The sequence below is a fragment of the Enhydra lutris genome, unplaced genomic scaffold (assembly GCF_002288905.1).
Source record: "Enhydra lutris kenyoni isolate GAN:26980312 unplaced genomic scaffold, ASM228890v2 scaffoldscaffold16, whole genome shotgun sequence".
Classification (NCBI taxonomy): Eukaryota; Metazoa; Chordata; class Mammalia; order Carnivora; family Mustelidae; genus Enhydra; species Enhydra lutris.
The window spans coordinates 16,739,166-16,758,993 of NW_019154100.1; the positions used below are offsets into that span (position 1 = coordinate 16,739,166).

The 19,828-nt window shown below is 35.9% G+C and overlaps 1 protein-coding gene across 1 annotated transcript in view; it reads right to left on the minus strand.

Moving 5' to 3' along the window:
* LOC111147401 (alkylglycerol monooxygenase) overlaps window positions 1-19,828 on the minus strand; it is a 344,434-nt gene that overhangs the window by 155,946 nt on the left and 168,660 nt on the right. The window contains exons 6-10 of the mRNA XM_022503409.1: window positions 18,671-18,737; window positions 15,994-16,059; window positions 15,823-15,902; window positions 12,251-12,385; window positions 9,997-10,113 (exon numbers count right to left, since the gene is read on the minus strand). Of these exons, the coding sequence (XP_022359117.1) occupies window positions 9,997-10,113; window positions 12,251-12,385; window positions 15,823-15,902; window positions 15,994-16,059; window positions 18,671-18,737 (465 nt within the window). The remainder of the gene's footprint in view (window positions 1-9,996; window positions 10,114-12,250; window positions 12,386-15,822; window positions 15,903-15,993; window positions 16,060-18,670; window positions 18,738-19,828) is intronic.

Genomic DNA, 19,828 nt, shown 5'->3' on the forward strand with positions numbered 1-19,828 from the left:
ACTTAAAACAGAAAGGGGCAGAGATCAAAGCCGAGGTTACATAGCTACTATATAGGGTCAGTTGAATACTGTTTTAGTTTAAAAGTGGATGAGTAAAGCAAGAAGTTGGATACGTATCTCCCTGAGTGATTCCCCTACAGAGTATTCTCATTAAGTGTGATATAACAAAGTGGCTAAAATACATGATGCAAACACTCTTTCTCTTTGCTTTTAATAAAATAACAAGAGGTGATTTCAACTCACTATTAACTAACATATACACCTACAAAAATTGCTCTGTCCAAAGTTACAAACAATAAGCAAAAGCTACCAATTGCAACTGCTGCTCACATCCAGCACCCCAGCTCCACAGCTCCTTATAAATCAACCCGGACCTCATGGCCAACTTACAACACCTCCTTATTCACCATCATATGCCTGGCTGGCACCCAGAATTGACAGGGATTTAAAACAAAGTAGCAGTTTAGTAGACGAGTATTGATGAGTAATCAAAAATATGAATAAAAAAGTATCAGAATGTTAGGGATATAGGGACTGAGCTAGATATCATATATAAGAGGGAAAGCTCAGTGGACACCAGAATGTTTTAGTGGAATGCTATTTGGGTATGTGGAATTCAGCAGTGGCTGTTTTGGGACAGTTCAGCAAAAGTACCAGAAAAATGTTTCTTGGTGGTGAAGTAACTAGGTATGCTTGAGCAGATTAACGGTTGCTTAAGGGAAACATTTTGTCTTTTAAGAAAAATGCTGCTTTCACCACTATTGCTTCATTTTGATTTCTTAGGAGAAAATGCATATGAAAGAGATATGTGCTCAAAAACTACTGCATGATTTCGAATGTTCTGCAAGAATATAGGATTTGGAATTATGCACTGAATCTAGGAGCCATGTAACCATAGGCAATTTATTTGGCATTTCCAAGGCTCTTTTATGTGTTTGCTATATTTGAAATAAAATGAGTTTGGCAGCAATTACAATAAGGTACTGAGAAGAGTGCTTGGCACAAAATCAACCAACAGTTACAATAGGAATGCCATTGTTACTATTTCCAGGCTATAATGATTCTTCAAATGGTACTTAGGTTAACCTTAATAAATTACAATTAAAAAAAGAAACACAAATAAGGGGTCCATTAACTCTTTCCAATATCACTGGAAATTCAGAGATAGATAAAATATATTTTTGAGTTTTGGTTAGGGACTTTATGATCTCTTAACAAAAAAAAAAAGGAAGAAAGAAAGAAAGAAAAAGAAAGAAGGAAAGAAAGAAAAGAAAGAAAGAAAGAAAGAAAAGAAAAGAAAAGAAAGAAAGAGAAAGAAAGGGAGAAAGAAAGAAAAAGGAACTCTTCTTTGTGCAAATTGCTTCCTGGTTCCTGAAGTCAGAGTGAAAACCAACTTAATATGTCTATCTAGCTACCTAGTCAATGCCTCTACCTAGCTAAAAGGCATTTGAAACTTAACACGTAGCAGAGCAGCAGGCAGAGGAAGAGGGAGAAGCAGGCTCTCTGCTGAGCAGGGAGCCCAATGTGGGACACAATCCCAGGACCCTGGGATCATGAACTGGCCTCTTAACTGACCGAGCTATCCAGGCACCTTTCCTTTTCTTCTTGAATGGGGATATCATCCTCTTCACCATTTTGTAGAAACTCTGTTGATCAACATAACTAATTTTCCTATTTCCCTACCTCAAAAATCTCACAAAGGGAAATGTCAGCCCCATACATAATGTCGTAAAATGATAGTATGCGTCTATATAAACAATTTGTTTTTTAAAAAACGCTGTATGTTGGAGCACCTGGGTGGCACAATCGGTTAAGCACTTGGCTCTTGGTTTCAGCTCGGGTTGTGATCTCAGGGCCATGAGATCCAGCCCAAATTGGGCTCCATGCTCAGCACAGAATCTGCTTAAAACTCTCTCTCCCTCTCCCTCTGTCCCTGTCCCTGTCCCCACCTGCACTCTTGTTCTCTCCCTCTCTCTCAATAAATAAATAAATCTTAAAAAAAAAAAAAAAACTTCATGTATTGTTGAAAATGTTTTGATAATATTTTCTATGTTTTTTCCCAAAGGACTTAGAAATGAAAATGTCTAGATTTTGTTATTATAGCAAGATAGATTTTGAGGAGTTTCTCTTACAGGTGTCTATGAAGAACTACTAAAGTCATTATGCTTAGTCAAAACGCTTATCTTCCCAAATGTCTTTAAAATGAGGTCAAAATCACCTAATACTTAAACCTTAGTGACTTCCGATGTGAAGGCAGTGGATTGGCTTTACTGTCCCACCTGCCAAGAGGCTGTGTCATCCCGCTATTGCAGATGCCTTGAGCTGCTGGATTTGTCATGTTAAAACCTAAGGCTTCAAGATTCTTCTCAGTATTATGACAGACACAGGAACAGAACCCCAGGGGATACTATAATACAACTTGTAATCTATAATTTTTACATATGAATCTCAAAAATCTATCTTGACATAAGACCATGCTTAAAAAAAAACAAAAAAACAAAAAAACAAAAAAAAAAAACTGTCCAGGGGCGCCTGGGTGGCTCAGTTGGTTAAACGACTGCCTTCAGCTCAGGTCATGATCCTGGAGCCCCGGGATCCAGTCTCACATTGGGCTCCCTGCTTCTCCCTCTGGCCTCTCTCCCCTCATGCTCTTTCTCTCATTCTCTCTCTCTCTCTAATAAATAAATAAGAAAAATATTTTTAAAAACTGTCCATATTGACTATATTCTTTTTTTTTTAATTATCAGAACCCCCTAGGTGTTTACTATTGAAGCATATAAAAAGGAATGTGATTAGAATGAACATTTTCTAGAATTCCAAACAAACAAATAAAAAGCAAAGAAATTAAATATATCAAAGGAGAAGATATATTGCCCCAAAAAGAATAGTGACTATATTGCTCAGAAACATCAAACTGGTATGAATTACTGCATTTTTACAAAAATTGTAAGAAATAAAAGCAAAATTTTGCATTGTGAAAACTTTAACCAAATACTTAAAGAACAGTTAACTTACAGTTGTACGTAAGCTATGATTCCACTCCATTAAAAAACTGAATGTGCTCCCAACAAGATAGAAAAACAATAGCTGGTCTACCCCCACTTGAAAAAAATACGTATCTGACAAAAATTGTTTTCAAGACACTGGGCACAAGGCAACAAATGTCAGTGATTCCCAGAAAATGGAATATAAATGACAGGACCTCTACTACTGCCCCAGCTTACTTCCTTAAGAGAGTTTCCCGCCACAGAACAGAGGGAACCCAGGGAGCCTGGTGGACTCCCTGAGTTGAAGAGATAGAGCTGGGATTTAGCAGAAACCAAAGAGGCTACTGTTTGCAAGACAAAAAACCAAGAAGGAGAGTGCTGCACAGAGAGAATTCCAGAAATCTGCAGAAAGTGCCCATGAAGTCCAGTACATCGGGTCATGCATATGAGAAAATTCTCAGAGGCCAGAGAAGGATTACAGCTTGCAACGTGAGAGCTTACAAAGTGCAGGCTAGAGTGCATGTTCTCACCAGCCAGCCTGGATAACCCCATGGCTCACTGGGCACTGGGTAGAGAACACAGAAGATTCTTGCCTCAATATCGGGCAATGACCAATCCAAGAGACAACAACCTCAGAACTCAAGGTCCAACAGCAGTTGCTGCTGGAAGATATCCATTTTGACACTGTGTCTTTCTTGGATATTCAGTAAAACTATTTTCGGGGTCAATGAACCCACTCTAAATTATCAGTAGTCACTTCAAGATCTCACTGAAATCTGTACACCAACTTTTGCTATGTGAAACAAGTGAAAACATAAGCTGTGTATCTTTCAGTTATTTCTCAAAATACAGAAGAAAAGAGGAGGTGTTAAAAGACAGTCTCAAAAAGACAAACTTTCTTTTCATGAGGACTACTTTTTTTTTTAAGATTTTATTTATTTATTTGAGGGAGAAAAAGGGAGCATGAGTGGGAGGCTTCCAATTGAGCAGGAAGCCCTACTCCAGGCTCAATCTCAGGATCCTAAGATCACGACCTGAGCCAAAAGAGGACACTTAACCAACTGAGCCATCCAGGTGCAACTGTTTACATTACTTTTAATGAGATTACTTTTAATGGGATTTAATGAGAAAATACAACTTCTCAGAACTGTGCATTTTGACTTTGAGTCTCCAAAGCTGAGTTCAAATATCTAATTTTTACATATTTTTCATGAATCAAAATGAGACATTAATTCAAATTATAAGCAATTTTAAGATTGTATTTAGTATTATTATTAAAGAAGCTGCCTGACAGTGATCAAAGTTTGGGACAATACTAAAAACATGAAGATATGTTTAATTTCCGTTAATATTTCATTATTTATGTAAATGATAGTTTTAATGTGCAATGTCCTACTTAATTATATTTCAATATAGCATATAGAAATTATATTTTTTCAGGGCACATGGGTGACTCAGTTAGTTAAGTGTATACCTTCCGCTCAGGTCATGATCCCAGAGTCCTGGGATCAAGTCCCCCATTGGGCTCCCTGCTCAGCAGGGTGTTTTCTTCTCCTTCTCTCTCTGCCTCTCCCCTCAGTTGTGCTCACTCTCACACTCTCTCTCAAATAAATAAAATCTTCTAAAAAATTATATTTTTCATTGGAACTTATGATAATCACTTTTCTGAGTTCCTGAAACCTATGCTTATAGATAGGTAGATTTTTAAAATATCCTACAGTACACACTTACTACATTTATTTCATGGCTTTTGGTTATAACTGATGCTCGTTTTGGCTCACATTCCCTTTCTTCACATCACTTCGGTGACGACCTAAATACTTTAGGAAATTAACTTAAATCTCAATGGACTGCACTGGGAAAAAACAAAACAAAACAGGAGACACTGGATATTGACTTAAGAGATTTCAGGTAAGACCTAAACTAGATCTGATTTGTGCAAGTGACACTATGTTATGAGAGTAACAATATATTGATTTTTTTCAGGGCCTGTTAAAACACGTCAACATTAGTTACAAAACTTTAGTTACAAAACATTAGTTACAAAACATTAGTTACAAAATTGCAGTGCCCATTATATTTTACAGAATACAGCATATAGGGGTATTCAAAACTATAAAAATCTGTTTCCAAATTTATACTGGATATTATTCTCAGATGCCTCATTAACTTGAAACATATCATCAAATAATCTGTGTTGAAAGTATCTGTAGTAACTTTACTACACATTCTATTATAAGACTGTGAAATACTCAAACCCTTCTGAGTGTGTCTATTATTTAAAAGGACAGCATTGCCTTGACAGTTTTACTTTGGAAACATGCTAGTGTGTCCGTATTTTCATTTCAAACGTGTATTCATGATATCACCCCATGAACTGGACCCTAGCAGCTAAGGAATTGATTTCCCAAGCATTACTAAACCAAAATCAACATAGAAGTCTGTGGGTCATATCACTAAACTAAACACTATATATTTAAATGTATGCATTTCAAGTTTCTGTAAGAAAGGAATGTGTCTTTTACACCTTTGTGGTGGCCATCAAATTGCTTTTTTGACTCCCAAAGTTATTTATACAGAACTGGCACACATAAAATAAGTAAGTATTTATCTACTATGGTATATGCATAAACAGAAAAGGCTGTGGGACCACAGCAGGGCCCCCAATTACAAGTCAGCCACAACTTTTCTATGTGATTACTGGCTACAGTGAATCTGGAAAAAAAATATTGCTGTTGGATGTTAATGTCTTCATATGCTTTTAAACATCCCTGAGACTAGAAAGGCACTACAGAATCTCACAAATAAGCAACCTTTTTTTCTTTGTTGCACAGCATGTTTTTAGCAAAGAAAAACATGTGTGGGAAACAAGCAAATACACCTTTCAAAATTAATTTGTGTCAGGAATGAAGCTGTCTCCAACTATAATTCCAGTTTGAAAAGGATTTCAACACTTGGTGTTTCTCTTTGTCAATATATCTATAGGAGTTTCTATTTAGTATGGCAGCAGAAACATCTTGTGAAATCCTGCTATAAGTTGCATCCTTTAATAGACACTGTGTCTAGCTACATTTTTGCCCAAAAAAGCATACATGCCTAGACCATCAAATTTCTTGGTGAACTTAATGTTAAGGGTTTCTATTTCAAAACAAAAATGAATAAATTTCTAATTTTGTTTCTATGAATTGGAATAATTTATTTCGGTATTTTACTTAGTACAACTAAAAAAAAATCAATAATGCAAACTGTACTCAACATTGATCCATCTATCAAGAGTTAGATATTTAGATAGATGAACTAATTTTTCTTCTGGTTTCATTCAACCATGGAAACTCTATGAATACACGCATACTTAGGTCATTATTTAGGTGAAAAAATTGAGACAACAAAGTAGTTTAACAAAGTCATCAGTGATAGGTTACTAATATAAGACCTGAGTTTTAGTCTAACCATTATGGTAGTTTGGTGTCTACACATGCATTGCTAAGAGTGATTTGGTTCATCTCACTGATATGAGGAATTTGAGAAACAAGACAGAGGATCATATGGGAAGGGAGGGAAAAATCAAACAAGACAAAACCAGAGAGAGAGAGACAAACCATCATAAGAGACTCTTAATCTCAGGAAACAAACCGAGGGTTGCTAGGGGTGGCGGGGGGGGGCAGGTAGGAGGGACAGGGGGCTGGGTGAGGACACTGGGGAGGGTATGTGCTATGATGAGTGCTGTGAATTGTGTAAGACTGATGAATCACAGACCTGTATCCCTGAAGCAAATAATACTTTGTATGTTAATTTAAAAAAAAGAGTGATTTAGTTCATGCTGTTTTAAGAAAGCTTTGCTCCTGAAATAAATTCTTTTTTTTTTTTTAAGATTTTATTTATTTATCTGACAGAGAGAGATCACAAGGAGGCAGAAAGGCAGGCGAAGAGAAAGAGGAAATCAGGCTCCTCGCTGAGCAGAGAGCCCTATTCGGGGCTCCATCCCAGGACCCTGGGATCATGACCTGAGCCAAAGCAGAAGCTTAACCCACTGAGCCACCTAGGTGCCCCACTCCTGAAATAAATTCTTAAGTTCAAATTTTGTCTCATTTTGAAGCTAAAGGCAAATGAACCCAGCACAACATGCAATTGGCTTCATTAATTGTAGTGCACATATGAAAGAGCAAACAATGAGGTGCTATGTTTCCTACCATCCTATTCTCAAGAATTTCTGGTTACACTGTAATCTATTTCTCACTTTCACTTCACAAAATGGGAACTAGGATTTAATTCATTGTTTTCTATTATAATCAGAAAAGTCTATTAAATATTTTACCATAGTTTTTGTAAAAACATTGTCATTGGCCAGAGAGCACATATGAACTTGTCTATCTTTCAAAACGGGGGTCACCACTTGTAACAATGTTTGCTTATTAATTTTAAATGCAAAATCCACAAATACTTATGAATAATGCCCATCAGTAAAATCTTTAAATAAGGTTAAAAATTAAAATGGGCTTTCTTTAATATATTATCTAGTAATGTTTTTAATAACTTTCTGTAAACCTATTTTATTTAGTAGAACACACTGTGCCACATACTACTGGCTCCCCAACCAGGAAATAACCCCCATTTCTTCTGTACTAGTACTATGCTGATTTTATCCAGGTATAAGGAAGAAATGTGTTCAGGGGGGGAAGTGAACTCTTTATCCCCAGGGTATAAATTATGTTTGGTATAATTCATTCATGGTTAATTCATGAGATGGTGACAGTTATTGGTTCAGTGTGGACATGTGAATTCATCTTGAATAATGAGACATGAAAGGACATTTGCTGGGAAATATTCTGGGCCTTTTTTGCCTCCTTCTTAAATAAAATGTAATTTGTAAGATTCTATAGAAGAAGTGAACTTGCTGCCTTTGGTCACAGCCTTGTGAGTACAGCGCTCTGAAGCTGCTGTCATTATTTTATGACAATGAAAGCCAAGAGAATGACAGAGAAGTCTGGAAGCTTACATGTTTGAACTGATAAACAAACCAGTCCCAGTTGCCCCTGAATTTCCAGTTATTTAAGAACACACTTAATTGGATATGCTGTTTCTTAGAGCAGAAGATATCTAATAGACACACATGCCATAGATAATTTAAGTAAGTGTATCCCGCAGGAAAGTTTAGCTGTTACTACGCATTTTGTAAGTGTTTAAAGAATATTTTTTTGAAAACAAGTTGAAGTCACATATTTTTAGTAAGAAGGATTTATAAATATATAAATTTGTTATTTTTGTTTACTCAAATCTATTTCCCTTTTTCTATGTACTATCACCTAATAAATTTTCTTTTAAGCCATTCTTTTCTTCCTCTCTGATCATGAGGATCCTGTGGAACTGACCCTGTTCTCCCATTCATAGAGTGATGACATTGATTGGTTCAGTGATATCCAGAACATTAGACTCTAACTTGGAACCTTCACTTCTGGGGTTCTTTGTTTGGCAGTATTTAAAACCAGAGTTGCTGGTAGCCATCTTGCCACCATGAAAGCTGAAAGTCTGTTGGAGAATCTGAATTGAGAAAAGCATAGCTGAGGTAAAATGAGAAAGTTTCTGATGACATTATTTGACTCATTGGATCAGCACTGCCTGAAGAAGAAATAGTCGCAAACTCTTCAGATATAGGAGTTAATGAACTTATCCTGGGTTGAGTATCTCTCACATGCAACCAGTGAGTCCTACCTAACACACTCAGTACTCTATTTCAAGTAGACTGCTCTCTTATAATTTACTATACAGGATTTATGGAATAACTGTAATTGTTCCAGTGGAATTACAATACTAGGATTATTAAAATGGTATGTAATTATTAAAAATGATGCTATAGGGTCTATATATTAAATTATTAAAGTAACCCTATGGTAGATATATTTTTTCTGCATATATTATCAATTAATGTCTGTAACTATGGAGTTTTCATGAATACCCAGTTAATTTGTTTTGGTTGAATTCACTATCCACTAATCCCATTTGTATCCATTCAAATTTTTTTTAGATTCTTGCATCTTTTTTTTTTTGGACTTTTACACACTATTTTTTATGTCTGAAGATAACTTGTCATGTTTTGTTTTTATCTCATTATGTGTTAGCACTATATAGTGGGTCATTTTTTAAAATAATGGATTACTCTATTTATTAGTCCACTAATTCTCTCTTAATTTGCCTTTACATTGCTATTTAAATCATTGACTTTCTCAGGTCTGTTATTACATTTTTGTGTTCTAGAAGTTTAACATGAAGATTTTTAAATATACCTTATGAATTTTGATAGTTTTGTTTCTTAATTTTTCATAATTCTAATTTCTTTTTAATTTTATGTTTGGCCTCCTCAAACATACTAATTTTACTAAATTTATGCTTTACTTTAATTTCCAACATCTGTTGTTTTTGAGAGTTTGATGCTGTTGTTTATTGTTTCTGCCAATGCTTTGTCATGATGGCTTGCTTTTTCCCAGTGTGTTTCTGTGCTGTTCAACTCTAAGTTCATCATCACTGTGACTTTATCTGTGGGAATACTCTGACACTTGAGTTTAAGGGGATTGCTCCAAGCATGTTTTGAACAGGGTTCTATTAGATACGTGAGACCTAATCTGAGAACCCTTTAAACTACATTCTTAATTTAGGTTTATAAATCAACAGTTAGTATAAATCCTGGACCCATCCCTGAGTGAGGGCTGATTTGTGGTTAAAAATTCTCAGTGAAGACTTTTTATTTTGCTTCCCCAAAGTCAAATCAAGATCTTTAGCAAAACATTTGATAGATATTCTTCACAGGAACACTTTGGATATAATCCATTAACTTTAATAGTCTAGGAGAGTTAACTTACCTCTTTAAACAGGACATATTGCCAACATTAAAGCAGACATTATAGAATAAAATAGAGCACAGCTATAATATGGGGAGCTAATTTCCATTTTCAGACAAAGTGACACATAATTTTCTCATGAAATTTCCTAGATATTTAAAACAGATACCACTTACAGCTTTATCTGCAAAGGTCTCTTCATAAAATGCTAGCATCAAAGCAAACTGTACAACTGCATAGATCCTTAATAGATGAGACACCGGCGATGAGAAGGGTACTTCTTCTCCCGTGACCTAGGAAGACAAGAAAGAAGCATTTTCTTCTCTCTCTCTTTTTTTTTTAAGATTTTATTTATTTATTTGACAGACAGATATCTCAAGTATGCAGAGAGTCAGGCCAAGAGAGAGAGAGAGAGAGAGAGAGAGGGAGAGAAAGAGAGAGAGAGGAGGAAGCAGGCTCCCCACTGAGCAGAGAGCCCGATGCAGGGCTCAATCCTAGGACCCTGGGATCATGACCTGAACCAAAGGCAGAGGCTTTAACCCACTGAGCAACCCAAGCACCCCAAGAAGGCTTTTCTTTACCTTGCTTCTTGGTTTATTGCCCTCATTGAAATTCACACTAAGAGGAGATATGCAAAAAGCAAAGAAAAGCTTCACTATTCCTTTTTTTTTTCCCTCCAAAATGAATCTAACATTCTCTTCTTGTTTTCGTTTTTTTATTTCATAACCATTATGATTTTGATTTAGTATGCTTTATAATAAACCAGTATAAGAATTGAGTCAGCTGTATGTACTGATGATAAATAACTAAAATGAACATTAAAATATGAAATATGAAAATATGAAGAAATAAATATGTCCATGATTATACATGAAAGTAAAGAAAAAGAAAAAATGGAAGGTTAGTTCAGTAATGAAGATAATCATGCCTCACCTCAAAGGGAAATACTGCTTTATTGGAAACAACTTCCCTAAACTATAGTTTTCCAGAAACACAATTCTACTTTTATAATGCAAATTTAGGCACAAATATTACTTTAGAATACTCACTTTGGATAAGCTACTGAAAAATAGAAGAAATAATAAATGGATCATAGTTAACTAAATTTTCTGAGCTGAAATAAGGAAATTATTTTCACATACATCAGGTTAGCTTATTGATACAAAATTGATTATGAAACAAAACTAAAAACATCTGGAAAATTTCAGCATAGCAGCTTTCATTACTGGATAACAGAACATTCTTATTTAGATCAAGATTTTTGAAAAACAACAATATTCATACAAAAACTGATTTTATTTCCTTATAATATGGGCTAATTTTTATAGTCACAATTATCTTTGACATAAACAATAGTTTAGTCTTTCTACTGCTTTTAGGTTACTATTAATGACAGTTACCATAAGGAATCACAATATATATCCTAAGGATTAGAAAGAAATTCCTTCTTATCATCTCTATAATAATTCCAGATTAATACTGAATTTCCTATTGGATTTCCAGGGTTTTAAATCACCACTTCACTTACTTTTGGGTTTTAATGTGAAGTCTGAATTTAATGCTACTACTAATCTACTACAGAATGGATAAAATTATGGTCTAATCTAATAACCACATCATCTTGGTGTGACTTTAGGCCTTCCATTCTAGAGACTTCATTTCTTTTTTTAAATTCAGTATAATTACATTAATTTCAGGTATACAACTTAGTGATTTGACAAATTTATACCTTATGCTATGTTCACCACAAGTATAATTACCATCTGTCTTGATATACCACTATTACAATATCCTTGGCTATATTCTTTATGCTGTGACTGTTATTCCTGTGACGTACTCATTCGGTAACTAGAAGTCTGTATCTCCTAGGCCCCTTCATTCATTGGTTGTACCAACTTACATTCCTACCAACAGCATGTGGGGGACTCCTTTTCTCCACATCTTCACCAGCACTTGTGATTTCTTGTCTTTTTTATTTTAGCCATTCTAACAGGAATAAGGTGATATCTCTTTGTGGTTTAGATTTGCATTTCCCCGATGATTAGTGATGTTGACCATTTTTACGTTTTTTCATGAACAAAATGAAGGCTACAATGAATCATCTTTAAGGCTCCCTCCTCTCTAGTGTTTTAGGATTCTGTGACCAAGTGAATGTGTTTGTACAGTTTTTGCATTACACAAAGTCTCTCTGCTGCAGGTTTGAGTGGATCTGACAACCAGTCTCTGCTGCTTTGCCCCCCAAACCATGCTCTCCAGTAAGAGGCAGTGTCTGCCTGGGACAAGGCGCCATTCTTATTGGCCCCTAGGACTGTATCTGCCTAAGGGAACATCTTTTTTCAGATCTGCATGAAGTTAACATACATACAGACTGACTGTAGACTTGGCAGTATGACACTAATCTTCACCATCCCCAACATGAACTCTACTTACCTCTGGGATTTCTTCACTCAGTCCAAGTCTTGGTTTACCTGGACCCCATCCTGGTCCTTTAAATATGACAGAAAACTTGTTGAAGAATCCAGGTGTGGCCCAAAATGTAGTCCATATGTAAACTAAATGGTGGAACTAGAAGAATAAAGATATAGCTTATTTAAAATAAGAAAAACACATAACAAAAATATGAAGTATATAATTAGTCATTCATTTATTATTCAATGCAATTTATATTTTGTTCTATAATATACAGGTTATATATAATTTGGTTAACGTAAATTAATATGCAATTGCATATTGCAATTTATTCTATTCATTCTGTGTCCTTTAAATGTGTTCTTGTTAATATTTCTAAAACTCCACAAAATTATAATTTTGAAATTAAAAAAGAGGACAATTGTTTAGAAAATCAGCAAAATAGAAAAAGGGATTTGAGTCTCTTCCAATGGAATTAACTTAGCAGTTTATGCACTCAGCATCTCTGTCTAATGATATTATTTCTAAAGTCTTGCTAAATGGATATTAATGTTGAACAGGAACCATATTACATATTAAAAAAATCACCCTTTATTTACTGTATTGAGTTACAGACAATCATGTCTATAATTGAGGAGAAATATTCAAAGTCACTTCTGAGTTTTATAGTAGGAATCCACATTCCGTAAATAACACTGTATATTTGACAAGTACGGAAGTTAAAAGTATGCTCACACATGAGAAGTAGCCAGTAAATATTACTATCAGGGTAACCGGCTATGTACTCCATACATGTGATAGTAATGCATCATAGGATTTAAAACAGTCCTAGAGCTATAGACTCTAATGATGACTTCTATTATAAGTGAAGTAATAAATTAATGTAGAAAGAAGTTTTGGCTCTATGAGAATTTGTGGTCTTACTGGCATTTTCATTGTCTCTTAAAGAGTTTAAACTGCTAGGATTATAAAAATGGTTTCAAAATTGTTTGAAAGATTACAATAAGAAATCTGAAGCAATTAATGAACAATGTAGGCTTTGGTGGAGCAGATTTTAGGAAAAGGGAACTGTCAAATGGAAATTCACATTGGGTCTTAATAATAAAAAATAATTATAATATAAAACATAATGTGCTTAGGAGCTGTAACATATTAGTATATTTATCTGTTCTGTTATTTTGAAAACTGACTGTATTTATTTTTTGTATTTTGTATTTATTTTTAAAAATAAATTGTATTTATTTTTAAATATTTATTTATTTTAGAGAAATAGAAGTACAAGCAGGGGGGAAGGGCAGAGGGAGAGAGAGAACCTCAAGCAGACTCCCTGCTGAGTGTGGAGCTGGATGCAGGGCTCTGTCAATCCCAGGACCCTGAGATCATGACCTGAGCCAAAACCATAAGTCTGACACTCAACCAACCGAGTGGCCAAGGCACCCTTGATTCCATTTCACTGCTCCTGTTCTAGACACAGGCCACAAGAAATATGTGGTAACATTTTAAAATAACATTGCCTTCCAATGCCCTGAAACTCCTGGACTCCAATGGAGAGCAAAGTGAGTGTCCGATACCTAATAATAAAGAGGAAGAAGAAATCCTCTTCTACTAGTGGGGGCCATCCTACTTGCTTTTGATGCCTCTGAGGGAAAGATAAGAAATTTAGCTGAATACAAAGGAATACAAGTGAAAGTAAGTATATGTTTTTGTAGGTTCAAGAATTCCTGATTAACACTATATGCCCATATGACATTTTGACAATGTAAGAGAGCATCTAGAAGCCTAGGCCTCAGACACGGTTGTGATATGGAAATGTTTCGAGGAGGGCAGAGGCCTGGGACACTGAACCTCACATAGATTCAGCAGCTGCTCATAAATACTGTGGCTGTCTGAATGTTGGGTCCCTCCAAATCCTAATCATCTAACTCCCTGTTGTACAGTTTTCAGTCTCCAAGTCTATCTCAGATATGATCCCCTTTGTCTCAGCAGAAGTGTACATTCCCAAAGCCTTGCTCCTTAAAGGATCAGCCAGGGAACAACAGGCTCGGCATCTCCTGGGAGCTTGCTAGGAATATGGAATGTTGGACACACCTCAGACCTACTGAACAGAACCTGCACTTTAATAAATCCTCTTATGATTCATATGCACATGACGTTTCAAAGGCTCCTTCCCAGAGGACAGAGACCAAGTCGGTTATTTCTTTTTTAATATCCCTATTAGAGAGATAAGACTAGACCAAGTGAAGAGGTAGCTCTCAATGTGTTATTTTTAAGTTAATTTCAATTCTATAAAGTTCCTTATTAAGAAAGTACTGTGAAATATTTCTTAATATTCTCCTAAGAGATATATTTTTAGTAATGCCCAGCAGACAGAGAAAGAGACACAGAGAGAGGAGTGGCCTATGACTGAGAAGGAAGAAAATAACCAACTTTTCTCTTCTGAAGTGTGAGATAAAAATATCTTTCATTTGAAAAATGGAAGCAATTTGTGATGGCTTTTTCTGAAATTAGGTAGCACAGTACGAAAGTTATGGAGCTAGGTAAGTCTTGGGCTTGGCCAAGCAATTGGCCTGCAATCCTGCTTGGTTAAGCTCGCTGTGTGTAGCTGGTTAACTCATTTAAATCCTGGCAATTTCAGTTTCATCCTCTAAAAAATGAGGATAAAAAGAATCCCTGTTTTATAAGGTTTTAGTAAGGGCTACATTAGACATTTGTGTGGACCAGTTAGCAATACTCTGCACATAATAAAGATTCAATAATTGTCACTTTATTTTGTTATCTTAAATATCTTAAAAACTTCTAAGAAAAAGGTTCAAAAAGCAGACCGCACATGAACCTGTAATTTCCCCCCTTACTGAATGCTGTAAACCCGGTCCCCTGTACAGAGCTGTCACTGACTGACCTCTTCAGTTTCTTCAAGCATTCTTATCTTTTTCTCATTTACTAGTTCCTAACCCCAGGAGTGTTTGTGGTGATCTGTTGCTGACGGATCAGAGCTTCACAGACATTCTTCATTTCTCTAGTGCCAGCCATTGAGATCAGTGAACAACCAATACCACATGTCTAAGCGAAAACGGTCCAGTGCAATGAGTCTTAGCAGGTGAGGTAATGCGTAGACCTAACCAACTCGTAATAGCTCCTGACATTTAGGTCCAAGAAGAGTAGGGGCAAAAGCCTCAGTTGAATTTCTAACCAGAGTCATGCAGCCTTGAAGCAAATATTTTTCTTACTGTGGTATCAGCCTTATTTATGCATTTACTACTGCTCCTTCTGAATACATGAATATATTTCAGGTTTGTTCTGAGAAAGAAATATGTTTGCTAAGGAGCTATTTAGAAAAAAATTCTCGGTAGTAGATATATTTAAGAGTTCTTAATGAGTTCTTTTAATGAGCTGTTTTCAAATGCATTTTGCCCAAGTTGATTCAAGATTTTGTTGGAGTGCCAGAATTACTTCCGACTTTATTTATGGTTAAAAAACCTTATTTTCAGGATAGTGTAATGTACTTTCACCTTTCAACAAGTGATTGTTCTCTTAACTAGAAGATTTATGAAAGGATATAATCAATTCAGAAAGAATAAAATCAGTTACATTACCTGCACCTTGAATGGTTCAAATGTATTAATGGGATGTGTTAGACCATATACAACTTTCTCATTTTCTGCCTCGAATGTCCCTGGAAGATAAACATTAAGGATATGATCGTTGATTTTCTATAAGTTAAGGAGCTAAGTTACTATTTTTAAATTCATATACATTTTACTTACCAAAAATTCTATCCCATATAATAAGAACGCCGGCGTAGTTTTTGTCTATGCAATAACGGTTTCTGCCTATAAAACAAATATTTAAAAAAGGGTTTTTTTGAAAAATGAAGTTATGCTTTTGAAACATTTTATTGTATTTTAGGACCCATTCACAAAATCAAGACATCAAACAAAATGATTTTCCTAGGAATCTCTTTTTACTGACAACATTAATTATTTGCTAATAAGCTGGTTTTATTGTATCTATTTTTTTGAGTTAATTTTACTAAAAAAAGCAAAGGTACCTTAAAACTACATATATTTAGAATTATCCCATATTTTTATTTATTATTTTTTATTCATTATTTTTATTAACATAAAATGTATTATTAGCCCCAGGGGTACAGGTCTGTGAATTGTCAGGTTTACACACTTGACAGCACTCACCATATCACATACCCTCCCCAATGTCCATAACCCAACCTATCCCATATTTTTTAAAAAATGTTTTTTTCTCATAATTTTCTAGTTTTTTAGACATCTAGGATAAATTCTAAGTAATTTTACTTTAAGACTATTGAAGAATAGTAATTAAAGATTAAATGGCCCACAAAACAAAGGCAATAGGAAATAAGATAAATAATATGTGTTTATTTACATTTTTTTAAGTGAGTTATTATCTCCACCCCTTTTCTCTGCATGTTTTACAGGAAGAAAATTTTCTACTTGAAGTGAGGCAATTTTTTTTTTAAATCATAAAAAGCATAAGTGAAAACTAAATTACCCTGGATTATTTTTATTAAGACAAAACATATATAGTTTCCTGCTCCAAAGTATTCAAATTACAATTTAAATGGAAATAGCTGGGCATAGTTTCTTTAATAATAAAAAAGTTGCTTAAATAGTACTATATTCACATGCATGTAAATCAAAGGAAAAAAAATATTAATCCATCAAGTGACTGCCCCCAACAAACTCAACTGTCTTTATGTATCATTTCTTTACATGCTTTCTATACAAGCAAATATATGTTTGAAAGTGAAGACACAAGAGACAACCTCCCCCAGCGCAGAAGCAGTGTGGGGGTGGCTACACAGACATAAAACCCATTGCCATATGTGGGCTAAGCAGTGGTTCTCAGTTGGGATGGAGAACATTTTGCCTCTCGGGGGACATACAGCAATGTCTGAAGACAGCTGAGAGTCACAACTGGGGCAGATATTATTTGCATCTAGTATTTAGAGACCAACATCCTATAATAGCTAGCCCCACCCCTAACCTCCCGCCTCCAAATGAAGAACTGTTGGGTCTAAAACTTTAATAATGCTGAGGCTGAGAAACCCAGATACGAAACAACAGAGTGGGAAGGCACCCCGAAGTCAAACAGAGGACACTAGCAACTATTTCTTCTTCAATGGGAACTTACTCTTCTCCATTCCTTATGTTTCCTAATTTTACATGAAGGAACAGTCTCTAACCCTTGGCCTCTCCAGCCCCTCACTAACAGTCTCCTTGGAGCTGGGGAATGCCTAGAGAGTTTGGATTATTTTTTTCTTTTTTAGAGAGGGAGAGAGAGAACATGAGCAGGGGTGGGGATGGGGAGAGGGAAAAAGAGAATATTAAGCAGGCTCTTTGCCCAGTGAGGAGCCCATCATGGGGTTGATCTCATAACCCTGAGATCATGACGTGAGCCAAAATCAAGAGTCAGATGCTTAACCAACTGAGCCACTCAGGTGCTCCAGGAAATGCCTAAGGAATTTGGAAGAGGAAACTGAGCATATGCAACCTGACTCCACCCTCTCCAGTCCTTGGTGGGGAAGGGTGAGGCTTATGCTTCCATCTGCTTCCTGCCAGGAGGAAAGGGACCTGCCCCTAGGGAAGGGAGGACTGCACTGTTCGAGTGCTGCCTATGGTGCCTGGAAATTTATAAAAGAACTACAACAATATTTACTATTTTATTACTGTCTTCCTTCTCTCAACATTGTGAGATTTATTCTGGCCATCCCAAGCTGCAACAGTTTGGACATTTTTATTGCTACATAATTCCCCATTACATGCATCATCTACAATTTCTCTCTTCTACTGTGATAAACATTTTAATTTTATCTCTATTTTTTCTATTACAAATAATGTTGTTATGCACATTCTTCTATAGGTCTTTTGGTGCACACATGCAAACATTTCTGTTAAGTCTTATCCTGTCTTTAAAACTTAGGCACTAGCCACACGGGATTTTTTTCTTTGTCAGGCTAATGCACTTTACAGAATTTCAGCAAGAAAGTGAGTTGCTGTTTATTAGGCTTTCCTGAAGTCCCAACAATTTTCAAGACCAGAGGCTTTCTGGCTGTGTATAGGAATGAAACTCAGCACTGGTTCAGGAAGTGACCTTCAACTGACACCTTCAATGTAGAAAGTGTGCATCCCCTCAGGTGGTTAACTCATTTTCCATTACAACTGAGATCTAGACAAAAAGGAAAATTCAAGGAAGGTGGTTTTTTTGTTGTTGTTTTTGTTTTGTTTTGTTTTTGTCTTTGTTTGTTTTCCCTCCAATCTTTGCTTTGGAAATGAGACTTGTCCAGGTGCAGGGATACCTATTTATACAGTGCATGGTGACTATGCTGAATAATTGTGATGAAAAGGTACAAAATAATACTGTTTTTAAGGAAATGAAGAAGAAAAAAAGATAAAATTTCTTTACCATGATGAACCCTATGATGGCTAGGAGTATTAATAATCAGTTCCAAAGGACCAAGGTTATCGATGACCTGTTTAAAACAAAAGCAATATTTATATTTATACACACAGGTATCAATAAATGTCTACATATATTCATGTTAAAAGCCCATGTGGTATAAGAGATATTTCAAGGAAGTTTCAAGGTTGGCCTCAGAGTCAGAAGAAGTTTCTCTACTTCCTGGTATTCACATAAAAATTACAACAAGCTGTGGGGTGCCTCAGTGGCTCAGTGGATTAGGTGTCGAACTCTTGATTTCTGCTCAGGTCATGATCTCAGGATCGTGAGATGGAGCCCAGCGTTGGGCTCACACTGGGCGTGGAACCTGCTCAAGATTCTCTCTTTCCCTCTCCCTCTTTCCTCTCTCTCCCCTAGCTCCCATGCTCTCCCTCTGTCTCTCTCTCAAATAAAGAAATAAACAACAATAAGTTTCTAACTGTATACTAAGAGGAAGTATAGTGGTAGACAGGTTAAGAGTTAGACTGCCTAAATTCAGTTCTTAGAGCCTCCATTTATTACTATGTGATCTTGGGAAAACAACTGAAGCTTTTTCTTTTTTTTAAGGTTTTATTTATTCATTTGAGAGTGTGGGAGACAGAGGGAGCACAGCAGGGAGAAAGGGACAGGGAGAGGAAGAAGGAGGCTCCCCGCTGAACTGGGAGCACAACCACGACATGGGGCTGGATCCCAGGACCCTGAGATCATGGCCTGAGCTGAAGACACCTAACCATCTGAGCCACCCAGGTGCCTCAATTTAAGGTTTCTATAACTCAGTTTCCTCATGTTTAAAAGGGAAATATTAAAAAATATCTACAAAATAACATTCTGAGTATTATAAGCAGCACGGTATTCATACACCACCACTGTTAGGGTTTACTTCTCTAAGGTCCCATGTCATCTCATGTTCTTCATCTTTCAGCAGTGTCTTTGTTGATTTATGATAACTAGTGCATAACTAGGGAAAGGGAAAACAATAGTATTACATTTGCTTTCTGGTTAGTTGAGAGTTGGTTTCATCCAATACTCAGCCATGTAGGAACAGCTTTTAACGACTGAATTAGGGTGATGTTGCTTATTCGAATATAATCCCAAGTGATCTTTTACCTGTTGATGCACCATCAT